The sequence below is a fragment of the Urtica dioica genome, chromosome 6 (genome assembly GCF_054948205.1).
Source record: "Urtica dioica subsp. dioica isolate 48M chromosome 6, U.dioica_male_clone48M_v1_H2, whole genome shotgun sequence".
Classification (NCBI taxonomy): Eukaryota; Viridiplantae; Streptophyta; class Magnoliopsida; order Rosales; family Urticaceae; genus Urtica; species Urtica dioica.
This window is the reverse complement of record NC_142761.1, coordinates 39,232,795-39,250,958: the sequence shown is the minus strand read 5'-3', so window position 1 is coordinate 39,250,958 and position 18,164 is coordinate 39,232,795. Positions and strand designations below refer to the sequence as shown.

Below are 18,164 nucleotides of genomic sequence, written 5' to 3'. Positions count from 1 at the left end.
TCGACAATGACCCAGATTGAGTCGTGACCAGCTGTGATTTTTGGCAAACCTGACACGAAATCCATCGTTATCTGCTCTCACTTCCACTGTGGAATCTCAAGTGGTTGCAGCAGTCCAGAAGGTTTTTGATGCTCTGCCTTAACTTGTTGACAAGTTAGGCACTTCTGAACAAACTCAGCTACATTTCTCTTCATTCCTGGCCACCAATATACCTTTTTCAAGTCTTGATACATCTTTGTCACACCTGGATGTACCGAATATGGTGTCCCGTGAGCTTCTACCATCAACTGCTTTCTGACCTCCTCGTTAGATGGCACACAAACTCTTCCATTACATCTCAAAACATCGTTCTCATCTAACTTTAAATCACCCTCTTTACCATTTTGAGCCTCAAACATCTTCCCAAGAAGATATTCGTCTACGTACTGACCGTCTTTGATCTGTTTCAGCAGCATCAGACGTGCCTAGCTAATCTTCCAGTGATCAACTGAAGTTCTAGCTACTGAACATCATCTTTTAGTTGAAGAGACGTTTCAACCAAACTTGCTAAGGACGCTACAGATTTGCGGCTAAGCGCATTTGCGACTTTATTTGCCTTACCAGAATGATAATGCAAATCAAAGTCATAGTCATTCAGAAGTTCCATCCGACGTCCTTGGCGCATGTTAAGCTCTTTCTGAGTAAAGAGATATTTCAGCATCTTATGATCCGTATAAATGTCGCAATGCACTACATACAGATAGTGTCTCCATATTTTCAAAGCTAAAACAACAGCTGCAAGCTCTAGATCGTGTGTAGGATACCGAGTTTCATAATCTTTCAACTGTCACATTTGATGTCCGAGTAGATGACTATGAAGTCCCCTTCTTGGAGTCCGTTTGCTCTCACAAAATCTCCTACAATATTATCAAAATATTATTTTTTTAACAGAAAAATAGATAACATTGGTATGAATTAGATAAAATAAAAAATCGCTAAAAACAAATTAATGACACTCTAATAAAACGCACCTGTGTTTTCAAGAACATACATCCTGCTTTTGTTGTTTGTCAAGTACCTGAACAAAATAACTATATTTTAATATAATAATGTAATTACGGTTATAAACTACATATAAGACAACCATCCATAAATATATTATGTGTGTATAATAAATATACCTGTAACGCATGTTCCAAACACGAGAAGTTCCAATGTCTTCCATGGGAATCGAAATGCCGTCTCTCGCTTCCAGCTCCGGCAGATGGGTTTCCGCTTCTTTCTGTTTTCGCACAAACAAATATTTCCTTAATTTTGCTATTTACCATTTATTAATGAATACATGTAAACAAATCAAGTTATCAAAATAATGGTGTTTGAAGAAACATACAGTAATTAGTAATAAAATGCGATCATATATTTTTAAAACATAATTTATAAATATAATTATTGTATAATGTACGTTGAAAATAGAAACAAAAAATAACTAAAAAGGATTGAAAAAACAATATGAAATAGCCAAATAGTATAACTAAAAATAGCATAAAAGATCGCTGATAAGTACAACAAAGCCGTTCATAACTGTATGAACAAATAAAACAGCGTTGAAGAAAGGATTACACATGAAAATCACTTTTGCAAAGGCAACATATAATAGTGGTACGGATTCAATACAGACTACTAACAATCAATGACAATATAGCTAGTGTAATAACTTTATGACTACTGGGAATTTTCTTGAGCTTGACTGCAACCTTTAATAACATGAATCTTCTTCAAAATGGATCGTGACGCAGCATCAGGAACGACGCCTTTCAAGATCATGTCTTTAAATAGCTTGAGACCGATGTCTATTCGTCCGATCTTTAAGTACCCTTTTACCAAAGTGTTATATGAAACAACATTGGGTACAATGCCCTTCGCTATCATCTGTTCAAAGATTTCCCGTGCCTTGTCCATTTCTGCTTCCTTACAATACCCCTTTATCAATATGGTGTACGAAACTTCGTCAGCTCGCACATTGTGCAAAATCATTTTGTCAAATAAGCTTCGAGCTCTTTCCATAAAACCATTATCGACAAATCCGTTCAAAAGGGAATTCATAGTTACCAAATTAGGTTCTACTTTCCTAATCAGCATATGATCAACGATTTTCTTGGCCTCTTCGAATAGACCGGAACAACACAATCCATCAAACAGCGATGTATAGGTGATGACGTTAGGCCTTAGACCTTGCTGACTCATCAAATCAAACATAGATACTGCTTCATCCATTCTTCCCGCCTTTGAATGGGCATCCACTAAAATACTAAACGTTATAACATCTGGATAAATTCCTCTATTCGTCATTTCTTCCAACAAGGCAGTGGTTTCCTTCCAATGTCCCGAATGACACAAGCCATAGATCAACGAGTTGTATGTGAAAATGTCGGGCTCTATGCCTTGGCTAATCATTTCTTCCATGTGACCGAACGCCTCTTTACTTCTTCCGCTTTTGCAGAGACCATCCAAGAAAACATTGTATGTGACAATATTTGGGGATATTCCATTATCGATCATGCTCTCTAGGAATCGAGTCGCTTCATCAAATCGACCGCACTTGCACATCGCAGCGATCAGAGAAGTGAAAATCACAACATCAGGCTTGATTCCTTCTTTAGTCATTAGGTTAAATACTGAAATAGCTTCCTCAATTTTTACCTCCTTGCAAAGTGAATCAATTAGTATGCTATAAGTTCGAAGATCCGGCGATATCCCACCACCGACCATCTCCGACAAGAACTTCTTGGCTTCTTCTCGACGACCAACCTTGCATAGCTCGTGAATCAGAGTATTATAACAAACGGCGTCTGGTGGAAGACCAGAATCGATCATGTCTCGGAACAAGCCTAGCGCGTCGTCAATCAAGTTCTCCTTGCAGAGGCCGTCAATGAGCACGGCGAAACAGTACACATCAGGCTTAACCCCACCGTTTTCGAGCATCTTCTCGAACAGTTGGTGTGCGTTCCGTGCCTCTCCGGCCTTGCAAAGGCCATCTAGCAGAGTGCTCAGTGTGCGACAATCGTATCGTATGCCGGTTTTAAGCATCGTTGCGAAAACACACAGACCCGATTTCGCATTGTTAGACCGACACAAGCACTTGATGATAATGGTGAGCGTAACGACATTGGGATGAAAATGGGAAGAGCGAAACCTGAGGAGATGCGAGTACATAGAGACCACAGTGGAGAACTGATTCATTTTCGACATTGCCCCAAACAGTCGATTGAAGCTCCAAACTGAGGGAATGGGTCTCATGTCCACCATGGAATTGAAGAAACCCAGAGCCTCAGTCACTGAGATGTCTCTGGATTCGCATCGAGTTCGGATCGTATTCTCTAATTCCGCAACAGAATCGCGAGCGCAAGAAGTAGAGAAACGAACTACGAGACTCGAATAGTGAGGAAGGAGAAAGGGAGTTTTGCTCATCAGATACATGGTCTTCATATAAAGATGTGGGAAGAAACAACGAATGTCTCAGGATTTTTTTTTTTTTTTTTTTTTAGGGAATCTTTGGTAACATTTCAAGGAAGAAGTATATATATATATATATATATATACATATATATATATATATATATATATATATATATATATATCAACCCACCAAATATTAAGAGAATAGCCCAAGTTTGAATAAATTAAGTGAATAGCCCAATTAATATTTCACTACCTAAATTACCCTCATATATAAGAGCAAAACTCAATTTTCTCAAAATCCAAACCTAAACTCGTTCTTATCTTCGTTCATTTGACGCCACTGATCCACTTCACGCCGCGGATCGCCGCCGATCCATTTCACGCCGCTGCGTCGTCGCCAATCGTCGTCCATCCTCGTTGCTGATCCCTAACGTCGCCGGCGAGATCCTCCATAGACGCCGTCAAGATCCGCCATAGACGGTGTCGATTCCGTCGAGCTCCGGCGGCGGTGATGCTCGGAGAATCGACGGCTCAGATTGACTCGAAAATCGGCGGGAGGAGAGGAATTTGCGACGGAGAGGAAATCGGCGGCGATGGAGGGGATTGAGAAGAGGCACTTTGTAAATTCGCGAATCGGTTAATTTAATTAACCTACTGGAGTGGGTTAGGTTAATTAATTAACTGATTCGTGAAGGATTTGAAGTTCACAAAAAATTTACAAAAATCATAACTTAAGTCAATTGATATTCAAAGCATTTAATTAATAAACCTAATTCCGAATTCAATCATTTAGTAAATTAATTTTACTCACACAAAAATCAGAACCTAAATTAATATCCAACCAATAAGTTAATAATTAACCTAACTCACTCCAGTAGGTTAATTAAATTAACCTATTTGCGAATTTATCAAGGGCGTTATGGTCTGAGCCGAAAATATGGGCTATTTGCTTAATAAAATGAAACTTGAACTATTCCCCCAATAAGAATGACAAACTTGGCTAGTTACAACAAATTTCACACACATATATATATATATATATGGTCAAGCGGCTATATAGCCAACTAGAACTTAAGCTTTTGCAAAATAGCCATAGTTTGCCAACTATACGTAAACTAGCCCAAGTATGATTAATCTAGATTGGATTAAATTTAATCCCAACGAACTATAAAGACAGAATGTAAGCTTTATGAAGGTTGGATTAAAATTAATCAATGTAGGATTAAAATTCGTAGTACTCTCAATGGGCTATTTTGCTATACCTAATGAAACTATGGCTATTTTGCAAAAGTCATAGTTTGAATTGGCTATTTCATATCATTTTTCCATATATATATTTGCTGGAATTCACTACACTAAAAAGTCCTTAATTTGTATCCTAGTAAGTCATTTGGGAAATATGTATGAACGTATAAGGTAAAACATTTATTTCAAATTAACTTCATTAGGTTGTATTTTACTTGATAGTTAATTCATATTTACTATGTAATGTTAGATTTTATATAGTAGTTCTTTCATTGAATCAACCAGACTTGCACATCGCGGCAATTAGAGAAGTGAAAGTCACAACATCAGGCTTGATGCCATTTTATAGTCACGAGGTTTAAACATTACTACTCAATTTTAACTTCCTTGCAAAGTGAAATGATTAGAACGTTACAAATTGGAAGATCTAGTGAAACAGTACACGTCAGGCTTAATCTCGTCTTTGCCAATCATTTTCTCGAACAGTTGGAGTGCGTTCCGAGTTTCTCAGGCCTTACGGAGGCCATCGAGCAGAGTGCTCAGCGTGTGCAAATCATATAGAAATTCGCTTATAAGCATTGTTGCCAAAACACACATACCCTATTTCACATTGTTGGACCGACACAAGCACTTGATGATTATGTTGAGCATAACGACATTAGGATGAAAATGGGAAGAACAAAACCTCGTGAGATGCAAGTACAAAGACGATACGTGATTGAAGCTCAAAATTGAGGACATGGGTCTCATATCCACCATCGTATTGAAGAAACTCAGAGCCTAGGTCACTGAGAAGTCCCTCGATTTGCATCGACTTTGGACCATTTTCTCAAAATCAGCGTCAGAACCGCGAGCATAAGTACGGTAACGAAATCTGGTTCTATGAATCGAATAGAGAGAAAGAAGAAAGTGAGAACCTGGATGTGGTTTGGTCATCTAAATACGAGTTTGAATATTCCCTTTGAATCAAGAACTGAACTTTAGGTCATGAATCAAGAACCAAAAATCGGTCAAACCGATCCGGAAAAGAAATTCGATGCCACGTCATCAAACCAAAAATTCAGTTCGGTTAACCGATCCGGTTTATGAAAACGGATAAGTTATCGGTTTTAAATATCCGGAAATTCGATTATCGGTTATTTGACCGATTTTTGTTTTATTTTATAAAACGGATAACTAGTTTTGAAATTGAATTTCTGATTTGAAACAGATAACCAGTTATGAAACCGGATAACCGATTTCAATTGGGTAGCCTTTGAAATATATAAACCATTTTTTTTTAATTGGTACAAATTGTAGGAAAATAATTTGGTTTGAACCGGATAACCGATTTTTTGGATAACCAGTTTCATAAACAACCACATTATGAAATGTGGTACCGAGACTTTTGTTTCGGAATCATCCGGAAAATGAGACGGAACTGAGATCCTCGTTTAGCACAATTTGGTACCATATTCTTAATAATGTATTTTTTTAATTAAATATATGAGAATTTTTTTAATTGCATTCATGATTAAAATAAAAGAAAAAAAAATAAATATGGGAAATATGGAAATCTCGGAACCGCGAAATATGGTACCAAGAATTCTCGGTCCAGTGGAAAAATGGTTCCAGGATTTTCAAGTACCATTTTTTACGGTTTTGGGAGTCTCATTTCCCGCAAAATATGGGACGGGATTCCATTTCTCGGGTTCCACACAGTGACGGAGCCAGGATTTCAATCAAGGGGGGGCAAATTTGAGAAATATTTTTTAGGAGGGGCATTATTGAAAAAAACTTACAAATTTGGGTCAAAAACATAATTATTAGTAAAATTTAGGGGTAAAATTATAAAAAAGTATAAAAATTTGGGGTTAAAAAATAATTTTTAAAAATTGAAGAGGGGCATTGGCCCACCCTGGCCCCCACCTAGATCCGTCACTGGTTCCACATTGCCAGCTTTAGTACGTGGTTGAGAGCATGGCACGATGCTCATCGGGGGTGAGAGCATATCGCGGACTCCTTGGGATTTGGCATCGAGGAGTCTTTGTCACGTTTTTAACTTGTGACCTTGTTCTCGGCTCGGATTTCGATTATGGGCTTGTTGTTTTCGTCTTTGGGCCAAGTCTATCTTATTGTTGCTTTTTAGGAGTGTCCTCTTTCCAGGGTAGGAAAACAAGGTATGTATGTATAAGTACAACACATGTACAACAGAGAGAGTAATACAAATGAAAAAAAAATAATGCTAAAATATTTCGGAAATTTTAATGAGCGTGTAACTTGGGAATTTACTATAAACTGACTAATTGAGCAAAAACACCAAGCAAAAAAAAAAATAATAATAATTGTTAATCGCGTTTTTGGATTAGCACTAAGAACCGTCCGTGGTTCGATCTAGGGCCGGACCCTATGACCGCACGTAGGTTGGGTTTGGTGAAGTTCTTCTCTTCTCGTCGTGTTTGTGTTCTTCTTGTTCATCGTGTTCTTCGGATTTTCTAGCGTCCGGGTCTTCGGATCTTCGAGTCCCGGGTCTTTGGATCTTCCACGTTCTTCGTGTTCTTCGCCGGGTCTTTGAATCCTTGCACCTTCACCTAACCACAAAGAAAATGTGAATCTAGAGGGACGCGGAGGGTTTTTCCCTCGGCGCGCGCTCCGACGCTCAACATTAGTCGTGTTGTATTATGTTCTTGGTGAACGATTTGTACTCGTCTCTATGTTTTCTAGAGAGAGAAAGTGGTGGTGAGATTTTTGTAGAGTTTTGACAAGTTGAGAGAAAACTTACTTTGTGTTGTGAATGAGTGAGGTATTTATAGGAGCCAAGGGATTTGGTGAGAAGTACTTGGTTTGGGTGGTGGAGATGGCCGGGTGGTCTTGACCGAGTGAAGACGACCGGGTGATATTGGCCGAGTGAAGACAACCGGGTGATTTTGGCCGAGTGGAGATGACCGGGTGGTCTTGACCGAGTGAAGATGACCGGGTGAAAATGACCGGGTGGTCTTGGCCGAGTGAAGACGACCGGGTGGTCTTTGGCCGAGTGAAAATGACCGGGTGAAAACGACCGGGTGGTCTTGGCCGAGTGAAGATGACCGGGTGAAAACGACCGGGTGGTCTTGGCCGAGTGAAGACGACCGGGTGGTCTTTGGTTGAGTGAAGATGAGCGGGTGGTCTTTGGCCGAGTGAAGATGACCGGGTGAAAACGACCGGGTGGTCTTGGCCGAGTGAAGACGACCGGGTGGTCTTTGGCCGAGTGAAAATGACCGGGTGAAAACGACCGGGTGGTCTTGGCCGAGTGAAGATGACCGGGTGAAAACGACCGGGTGGTCTTGGCCGAGTGAAGACGACCGGGTGGTCTTTGGTTGAGTGAAGATGAGCGGGTGGTCTTTGGCCGAGTGAAGATGGCCGGATGGTCTTCTTTTTTGGCCGACCGGGTGGTCATTTTTGTGGCTTTGTCTTGAAGATTTGTCAAGAAGTCTCGCTTGAAAACATTCTTTGAGAGTATCTTTTGAAAGACATTTTATGAGTGTTGACTCGGAGCTTGGCGCGTGAATTTGCTTGTGGGCTTGGGCCTTGTGTATGAGCTTGATGTTTCGTTTTTTTGCTCTCAAGGCGTTATTTACACCATGTGAAAATAACGGCATAACATTAATCCCCCAGTTTCTTGAGCGACTTGTCGTGCGAGAAATTTAATTTGGATTCCCCGAGAGCTTCGTCGTTGATATTTTTGGACCGTTTGGTCTTGTGAATTAGATACGTATCTTGTAGCGGTACGTCTCATGGGACGTGACTTTGAAAGATTTAAGTCCCATGAGACATGGCCCGTAAAACTAATCTCGTAGGATTGAGTCTCGTGAGACGTGGACTCGTAAGGCTTACCCCGTGGGGTTGATCCTATATGATTGAGTCCCGTCGCACGTGGCCCCGTAAGGCTAACCTGTAGGATTGGGTCCCGTGGGACATGGCCTCGTAAGGCTTGATCCCGTAGGATTGAGTCCCGTGGGACGTGGCCTCATAAGGCTGACCCCGTGGGGCTGATCCCGTGGGATTGAGTCCCGTGAGACGTGGTCTCGTAAGACTTGATCCCGTAGGATTGAGTCTCGTGGGACGTGGCCTCGTAAGGCTGAATCCCGTAGGATTGGGTCCCGTGGGACATGGCCTCGTAAGGCTTGATCCCGTAGGATTGGGTCCCATGGAACATTGCCTCGTAAGGCTAGATCCCGTATGACTAAGTCCCGTAGGACGTGACCTCGTAAGGCTAGATCCCGTAGGATTGTGTCCCGTGGGACATGGCCTCGTAAGGCTTGATCCCGTAGGATTGAGTCATGTGGGACGTGACCTCGTAAGGCTGACCCCGTGGGGTTGATCCCGTAGGATTGAGTCCCGTGAGACGTGGCCTCGTAAGGCTTGATCCCGTAGGATTGGGTCCCGTGGGCCATGGCCTCGTAAGGCTTGATCCCGTAGGATTGAGTCTCGTGGAACGTGGCCTCGTAAGGCTGAATCCCGTAGGATTGGGTCCCGTAAGACATGGCCTCGTAAGGCTTGATCCCGTAGGATTGTGTCCCGTGGGACATGGCCTCGTAAGGCTGACCCCGTGGGGTTGATCCCTTAGGATTGAGTCCCATGAGACGTGGTCTCGTAAGACTTGATCCCGTAGGATTGAGTCTCGTGGGACGTGGCCTCGTAAGGCTGAATCCCGTAGGATTGGGTCCCGTAAGACATGGCCTCGTAAGGCTTGATCCCGTAGGATTGTGTCCCGTGGGACATGGCCTCGTAAGGCTGACCCCGTGGGGCTGTATCTCGTAAGACGTGGTCTCGTAAGGCTGAGGGACCCAAGAAAAACCTATGTTGAGTGGTGCAACGACCCAAACTTCTTATCGTTGAGTAAGTCTCTTTCGTGGCTGTGCTCGATCTCGGAAGATCAGGGTCTTGGGAGACCATGCCTCGTAAGGCGGGCTTTGCTTGGGACCGACTCGAACTATTAGTGGTATGGGGCATCGAATTCCTCAATGTAGATTTTGCGAGGGTCTCTCTTAGGATCGACTCTTTTCCGAAACGCCGGAAGTTTAAGCGAAACATACTCCGAGTAGCATGATGACTCAACCACTTACGGTTAGGGTTGGTGCCTTTTTGGGCTAGGCTCGCTCGTACCTCTTGAGGTCGGGGCTTTGCCCTTTTTAGGACTATCCCGAGCCATATCGGGTCGGAGTCATTATGTCACTCGGGGCCGATCCCACCTTAGCTACCCGGGGTCGTATCTTCGAATTGCCAAAGAGGCATTGAGCGACTAGGTTCGCGAGCCAGAGAGGCATTTGAGCGACAAGAGTCGGAGCCAAGGTCGCGTTTGAGCGACAAGAGTTGCAAGCCAATGTGGCGTTGAGCGACAATGGTCGCGAAGCCAATGAGGCGTTGAGCTACAATGGTCATTGTCATGGACCTTGTTTTCAGGGCTTGATTAAGTATTCTAACCGAGGACTTTGTCAATGGTTTTTTTTATTGTGTTCGGTCGGATCGTATCTGTTGTATCCATTTTGGGGTCTTGATTTCATATCTCACCGAGACGTCTCGGTCGTCGCCGAAATTAGAGTCATTTTTTCTTTGTACTCGATCGGATCGTCTCGGTTATATCTGTTCCGGGGTCTTGTTTTGTCGAGGCGTCTCGTTCGCCGTCGACATGGGGTCATTTTCCTTGTACCCGCTCGGATCGTCTCAGTCGTATCCGTTTTCGGGTCTTGTTTTGTATCTTGTCGGGGCGTCTCGGTCGTATCCGTTGCCAGGTCTTGTTTTCGTATCTTGACGGATTCGGACTCGCGGTAACTCGCCGATTTTGTGCTTCGAGGAGGCTCGTCAGGTCGGGACTTGCGGTGTCTCTCCTGTTTCTTTCCCCACACACACACACACACACACATATATATATATTTGTATATATGTGTGGTACATTATGTACATATGCAAATATACATTTTGTGTACGTACATATGTATATAATTGTGTATGTGTATACTGTGTTTATATTTTTAAACACATTATGCATATATATTTATTTTTCATCTTTATTTTCGTCTGGCCGTGGTCGATTGCACAGGAGTCGGTGGCAATAGCTTCGCGCGGACCAGACTTCGGTGAGGACACGACCTCGTCGTCGTAGCACCAAGGCGGCCGAGGACCCGATCCCGGCGAAGACCAGGCTCTACGGCAAAGACCCGATCTTGTCGTCGGAGAAGTGGGGCGAGCGAGGACCCGACCTCGACGGGGACTCGTCCGTCGTTGGAGCGGTGATGTAGGCGCAGACCAGGCCCCGTCGTCAGAGCGGCGTGGTGGGCGGAGGAGCCGCGACCGTTATCGTGCGGCGGCGCTGGAGTCACAAGACCGGCGGTCGTCGGAGGAGGTGCCGAAGTTGCCACTGTCTCTCCTCTTTCCTTCTGTCTTCTTCTTCCTTCGTTTCTTTGATTTTTCTTACTGTCGGATAGTGAGAGAGAGATGAGAGGAAGATCTTTTCTTGGCTTTATGGTGATTGTTTTGTGTGTATTCAATCTGGAGAAAAAGATAGTAGTGATAGAGTATGTGAGATGTCTTTTTTCCACTTGCCTTCTCCAGGAGAGAGAGAGAGAGAGAAGAGTAGGTGATCATCCCTCTTTCTTTGGTTTGCCGTGTGATTTTATTTAGACCAGCCAAGAAGATCTTTTTTTTTTTTTTTTTTTTGGTTCTTTTAGTGGGGCTACCGTGTGAATGTCTCCAAGAGAGGTGGGAAAGATATTTGTTTTTGCATGTGGCTTCCATGGGAGTTCATTAAGCCAGCCAAGAGATAGACAAATAATTTTTTCTTTTCTTTGTGTGGCTGTATCAAGAGGGAGAGAGTATTGGCAAGAGTTATTTAGGGTTTTTTTTTTTATGTGCCCGATCGGATCGTCTCGGTCGTATCCATTTTCGGGTCTTGATTTCATATCTCACTGGGACGTCTCGGTCGTCGCCGACTTGGAGTTTTTTTTTTTTTTTTTTTTTGTGCCCGATCGGATCGTCTCGGTCGTATCCATTTTCGGGCCATTGAATTTTGTTTAGGAAAAAGTCTCCGGTCACCAAGGCAAAGACTTTTGAGGTAAGACCGGAGGTCGTGGTGGAAAGCTTCCATGGAGAAAGCTTTGGAGTAAATCTTCGTCAAAATGTTAATCGCGTTTTTGGATTAGCACTAAGAACCGTCCGTGGTTCGATCTAGGGCCGGACCCTATGACCGCACGTAGGTTGGGTTTGGTGAAGTTCTTCTCTTCTCGTCGTATTGAAAGTTTTCCGCGGAGGAAATTAGTTTGCTGGTGGAGAGCCCGTGGTTGTTCTCGGGAACCCCTCCTTCTAGCGCCAAAATGTTAATCGCGTTTTTGGATTAGCACTAAGAACCGTCCGTGGTTCGATCTAGGGCCGGACCCTATGACCGCACGTAGGTTGGGTTTGGTGAAGTTCTTCTCTTCTCGTCGTGTTTGTGTTCTTCTTGTTCATCGTGTTCTTCGGATTTTCTAGCGTCCGGGTCTTCGGATCTTCGAGTCCCGGGTCTTTGGATCTTCCACGTTCTTCGTGTTCTTCGCCGGGTCTTCGAATCCTTGCACCTTCACCTAACCACAAAGAAAATGTGAATCTAGAGGGACGCGGAGGGTTTTTCCCTCGGCGCGCGCTCCGACGCTCAACATTAGTCGTGTTGTATTATGTTCTTGGTGAACGATTTGTACTCGTCTCTATGTTTTCTAGAGAGAGAAAGTGGTGGTGAGATTTTTGTAGAGTTTTGACAAGTTGAGAGAAAACTTACTTTGTGTTGTGAATGAGTGAGGTATTTATAGGAGCCAAGGGATTTGGTGAGAAGTACTTGGTTTGGGTGGTGGAGATGGCCGGGTGGTCTTGACCGAGTGAAGACGACCGGGTGATATTGGCCGAGTGAAGACAACCGGGTGATTTTGGCCGAGTGGAGATGACCGGGTGGTCTTGACCGAGTGAAGATGACCGGGTGAAAATGACCGGGTGGTCTTGGCCGAGTGAAGACGACCGGGTGGTCTTTGGCCGAGTGAAAATGACCGGGTGAAAACGACCGGGTGGTCTTGGCCGAGTGAAGATGACCGGGTGAAAACGACCGGGTGGTCTTGGCCGAGTGAAGACGACCGGGTGGTCTTTGGTTGAGTGAAGATGAGCGGGTGGTCTTTGGCCGAGTGAAGATGACCGGGTGAAAACGACCGGGTGGTCTTGGCCGAGTGAAGACGACCGGGTGGTCTTTGGCCGAGTGAAAATGACCGGGTGAAAACGACCGGGTGGTCTTGGCCGAGTGAAGATGACCGGGTGAAAACGACCGGGTGGTCTTGGCCGAGTGAAGACGACCGGGTGGTCTTTGGTTGAGTGAAGATGAGCGGGTGGTCTTTGGCCGAGTGAAGATGGCCGGATGGTCTTCTTTTTTGGCCGACCGGGTGGTCATTTTTGTGGCTTTGTCTTGAAGATTTGTCAAGAAGTCTCGCTTGAAAACATTCTTTGAGAGTATCTTTTGAAAGACATTTTATGAGTGTTGACTCAGAGCTTGGCGCGTGAATTTGCTTGTGGGCTTGGGCCTTGTGTATGAGCTTGATGTTTCGTTTTTTTGCTCTCGGGGTGTTATTTACACCATGTGAAAATAACGGCATAACAATAATAATTAAAGAATGCTGATAACAACACAGCCATTCATACTAATATGAGCAAAGAAAATTCAACGATGAAGCAAGAAGAGTACACACCAAGCTCAACTTTGCTAATTATTTGGTATAGGACAGTTTAGACACATACAATAGTCGTACAAATTTAATACAGAATTCTAATGACGAATGACCATATAGCTAGTCTGATATACTCGAGTAGTGAGGGTTTTTCTTGAGCTTGCTTGTAACCTTTAATAACATGAATCTTCTTCAAAATGGATCGTGACGCAGCATCAAGAACGAGGCCTTTCAAGATCATGTCTTTAAATAGCTTGAGACCGATGTCTATTCGTCCGATCTTTATGTACCCATCGACCAAAGTGCTGTACGAAACAACATCAGGAACTCCTTGAATTCCCATCACCTCAAAGATTTCTCGTGCCTTGTCCATTTCTGCTACCTTACAATATCCCTTTATCAATATGTTGTAAGAAAACTCATCAGCTTTCACTTTGCGCTGAGTCATTTTATCGAATAAGCTTCGAGCCCTTTCCATCAGACCATTCTCGACAAATCCATTCAAAAGGGAATTCATAGTTATCAGATTAGGTTTTATTTTCCTACACAGCATATGATCAAAGATCTTCTTGGCCTCTTCGAATAGACCGGAATGGCACAATCTGTCGAGCAGCGAGTTATAGGTCACGATGTCAGGTCTTAGACCTCGCTGACTCATCAAATTCAACATCGATACCGCTTCATCGATTCTTCCCGCTTTTGAATGGGCATCCACTAAAATATTATACGTAACAACACCCGGAAAAATCCCTTTCTCCGTCATTCTTTTCAACAAGGCTCTGGTTTTCTTCCAATGTCCCGAGCGACACAAACCGTAGATCACCGAGTTATATGTGACAATCGTAGGCTTTATGCCTCCACCAATCATAGTGTCCATGTGATCGAGCGCCTCTTCGTTTCTTCCGCTTTTGCAGAGACCATCCAACAGAATGGTGTACGTGATAATATCCGGGGATATTCCACTGCTAATCATGCGTTCCAATAAAGTGGAAAAGGGATTCTAAAATAAACATAAAATAAATTAGAATAAAAAATGGGATAAGAAATGTTTCTATAAACTTTTAAACATTTTATTAATGAATACATGTAAACAAATCAAGTTATCAAAATAATGGTGTTTGAAGAAACTTACAGTAATTAGTAATAAAATGCGATCATATATTTTTAAAACATAATTTATAAATATAATTATTGTATAATGTATGTTGAGGATACAAACAAAAAATAACTAAAAAGGATTGAAAAAACAATATGAAATAGCCAAATAGTATAACCAAAAATAGCATAAAAGATTGCTGATAAGTATAACAAAGCCGTTCATAACTGTATGAACAAATAATACTCAACGTTGAAGAAAGGATTACACATGAAAATCACTTTTGCTAAGCATATATGATAGGCAACATATAATAGTGGTACGGATTCAAAACAGACTACTAACAATCTATGACAATATAGCTAGTGTAATAACTTTATGACTACTGGGAATTTTCTTGAGCTTGACTGCAACCTTTAATAGCATGAATCTTCTTCAAAATGGATCGTGATGCATCGTCGGGAATGTGGCCTTTCAAGATCATGTCTTTGAGAAGCTTGAGAGAGATGTCTATTCGTCCGATCTTTAAGTACCCATCAACCAAAGTGCTATATGAAACAACATTGGGTACAATTTCCTTCGCTATCATCTGTTCAAAGATTTCCCGTGCCTTGTCCATTTCTGCTTCCTTACAATACCCCTTTATCAATATGTTGTACGAAACTTCGTCAGCTCTCACATTGTGTGAAATCATTTTGTCAAATAAGCTTCGAGCTCTTTCCATAAAACCATTATCGACAAATCCGTTCAAAAGGGAATTCATAGTTACCAAATTAGGTTCTACTTTCCTAATCAGCATATGATCAAAGATTTTCTTGGCTTCTTCGAATAGACCGGAACAACACAATCCATCAAACAGCGATGTATAGGTGATGACGTCAGGCCTTAGACCTCGCTGACTCATCAAATTGAACATCGATACTGCTTCATCCATTCTTCCCGCCTTTGAATGGGCATCCACTAAAATATTAAATGTTACGACATTCGGATAAATTCCTCTATTCGCCATTCCTTCCAACAAGGCTGTGGTTTCCTTCCAATGTCCCGAATGACACAAGCCATAGATCACCGAGGTATAGGTGACAATTGTAGGCTTTATGCCTCGACCAATCATGGCTTCCATGTGACCGAGCGCCTCTTTACTTCTTCCGCTTTTGCAGAGACCATCCAAGAAAACACTGTATGTGACAATATCTGGGGATATTCCATTATTGATCATGCTCTCTAGGAATCGAGTCGCTTCATCAAATCGACCGCACTTGCACATCGCAGCGATCAGAGAAGTGAAAATCACAACATCAGGCTTGATTCCTTCTTTAGTCATTAGGTTAAATACTGAAATAGCTTCCTCAATTTTTACCTCCTTGCAAAGTGAATCGATCATAATGGTATAGATCTGAAGGTTGAGCGAAATCCCACCGACGACCATATCCGACAAAAGCTTCTGGGCTTCTTCTCGACGACTGGCCTTGCATAAGCCGTGAATCAACACAGAATAACAGACCACACTCGGTCGAACACCGAAACCGATCATATCTCGGAACAAGCTTATCGCCTCGTCGATTCTGTTCTCTTTGCAGAGACCGTCGATAACTGCAGTGAAACAGTGTTCGTTCGGCTTAACATCATCATCGTCGAGCATTTTCATAAGCAGCTTGAGCGCGTTTTCAGATTCCCCGGATTTGCAAAGCCCATTCAGCAGAGTGCACAGAGTGTGCAAATTGTAGCGAATCCCACACTTGAACATAGTTGCTAAGACAGAGAAACCCGATTTCGGATTGTTGGAACGACACAAGCAATTGATGATAATTGTAAGCGTAACGACATTCGGATGAAATTCAGCGAAACGAAACCTGAAGAGGTGTGTGTACATAGACACCGCAGTGGAGGACTGGTTCGTCTTCGACATTGAGCCAAACAGCGTATTGAAGCTCCGAATTGAAGGCATTGGTTTCATATCCACCATGGAATCGAAGAAACGGAGAGCTTCAATCACCGAGAAGTCACTGGATTTACATCTGATTCGGAGCGTTTCTTCAAACTCGGCAAAAGAATCGCGAGCACAAGAAGTGCAGAAACGAAATCGGGTTGTGAGAGTCGAATAGAGAGGAAGGAGGAAAGGAAAACCTGGATATGTTTTGATCTTCATGTTTAGAAGCACGAAAAGTTAGAAAATAGTTTGGGAAGCAACGAGTATATTTCTTGAGAAATTTGGTTCTATTCTATACCATGGTTTGAAATTCCGGTTCCCCTTTTTTGAAGTCCCCGGCACCGGAATGTTCAAAATCGGAATATTCCGGTGATTCCGGAGGAACCGGACCGGGAACCAGTGAGAAACCCGGTTTCCACTTCCCGGCCCGGTTCAGTTTAAAAAAACTAAAAAACTGGGTATAAATCCCAGGTTTCCCAAAAAAAAAACAAAATTAAGACGGAAAATGGGATTTGAAATTCCGACGCGAGCAAGACCAAACTTCCAGAAATTTCACCCGGATCCCGTGATCCCTAGAGCTTCCCGACGCGGCGAAGGCCAAACCGCCGGTTTGTCCAGATCCCGGTGAGTTTCCCGACTATTTCTTGTTTTTTGATGATTTTGAGTTTAATTTTTGAAATTTGTTGATAATTCTTGAATGATTAAGTATAAATTGGTAGTTGTGAAGTAGTGTTTATTTAGAGTTTATGTTCATGTTTCTAATTTTTTGTAATTAATCCGATTTTTGTTGTAATTTTTTGATTAGTTAGTGATGATTGATGTTATTTTGAACTTGTTTATTGATTTATGACGAAATTGTTATGACTTGTTTTTAATTTTAGAGTTTGTGTTCATGTTTATAATTTTGTTGTAATTAATCCGAATCATTTTGTAATTTTTTTATTAGTTAGTGATGATTAATGCTATGTTGAACTTGTTTATTAATTTATGACGAAATTGTTTTGACTTGTTTTTAATTTTAGACTTTGTGTTCATGTTTATAATTTTTTTGTAATTAATCCGAATTATTTTGTAATTTTTTTATTAGTTAATGATGATTATGGTTATGTTGAACTTGTTTATTGATTTATGACGAAATTGTTATGATGACGGGTCTTCAAGGTACGGAGTATTCTTATGATGACGGGTCTTCCAGTTACAACCAGGACTACTATCCATCAAGTCAAGCTCTCGAGACGGTGCGACCAGTTCCAGGTTATCCCATCCACTCCATGTCTGTTGCTTCATCTCAGTATGAGTACCACTATCATTTGGACAGGTACTTTCGTGCATGTGCTCATCACATGAATTGGTATGATTACTGTATGACTGTTGCATACGGGCGCTATGAGTAGTCATTTATATTCATTTTATGTTGAATTTGTTGAACTATAGTATTTGGTTGAACTTTATCATTTTGGTTTGTACTATTGAACTTAGTTTTTGTTATGTTTGTAATTTGGTAATGTGTTGAAACATTGTACACTATTTTTAATTTTATGAATTTTATCCTACGTACTTTGTATGTTTTTTGTATATTTCTTTTATGGATTCCCCTCGGTAAATACGGTATTTGACGGTATTCCTCTACGATAATGGTAAGTTCAACGGTTCGGTTTCCTTTTTTTTCATGCTTTCCCCGGTATTCATTTACGGTACCAGGAGTTACCAGTAAATTCTGAAGCTCGGAACGGTAACGGTAACGGTATTTCGATCCTTGTTC

The 18,164-nt window shown here is 42.2% G+C and overlaps 2 protein-coding genes across 2 annotated transcripts; both read right to left on the bottom strand.

Moving 5' to 3' along the window:
• Positions 1–662: 662 nt before the first annotated feature.
• On the bottom strand, positions 663–3,497 carry LOC149394039 (uncharacterized). Its single transcript, XM_089616659.1, has 4 exons — positions 1,734–3,497; positions 1,161–1,261; positions 1,011–1,057; positions 663–896 (listed from the first exon to the last, which is right to left on the bottom strand). The coding sequence occupies exons 1-3, from the start codon at positions 3,463–3,465 to the stop codon at positions 1,019–1,021; spliced, it is 1,872 nt and encodes a 623-aa protein (XP_089472785.1). The 5' UTR covers positions 3,466–3,497; the 3' UTR covers positions 663–896; positions 1,011–1,018.
• Positions 3,498–13,461: 9,964 nt separating this feature from the next.
• On the bottom strand, positions 13,462–16,687 carry LOC149394038 (uncharacterized). The gene is made up of 2 exons (XM_089618244.1): positions 14,856–16,687; positions 13,462–14,338 (listed from the first exon to the last, which is right to left on the bottom strand). Exons 1-2 carry the CDS (start codon positions 16,619–16,621, stop codon positions 13,462–13,464), a joined length of 2,643 nt encoding a protein of 880 aa, XP_089474370.1. The 5' UTR covers positions 16,622–16,687.
• Between the last annotated feature and the right edge of the window lie 1,477 nt (positions 16,688–18,164).

Coding starts and splice junctions, on each gene's coding strand:
- LOC149394039 (XM_089616659.1), bottom strand. CDS start 3,465: ATGAAGACCATGTATCTGATGAGCAAAACTCCCTTTCTCCTTCCTCAC. Junction 1,262..1,733: donor GAAGATTCATGTTATTAAAG/GTTGCAGTCAAG, acceptor GTGCGAAAACAG/AAAGAAGCGGAAACCCATCT. Junction 1,058..1,160: donor GTTTGGAACATGCGTTACAG/GTATATTTATTA, acceptor TATTTTGTTCAG/GTACTTGACAAACAACAAAA.
- LOC149394038 (XM_089618244.1), bottom strand. CDS start 16,621: ATGAAGATCAAAACATATCCAGGTTTTCCTTTCCTCCTTCCTCTCTAT. Junction 14,339..14,855: donor GCTCAAGAAAATTCCCAGTA/GTCATAAAGTTA, acceptor CATGATTAGCAG/TGGAATATCCCCGGATATTA.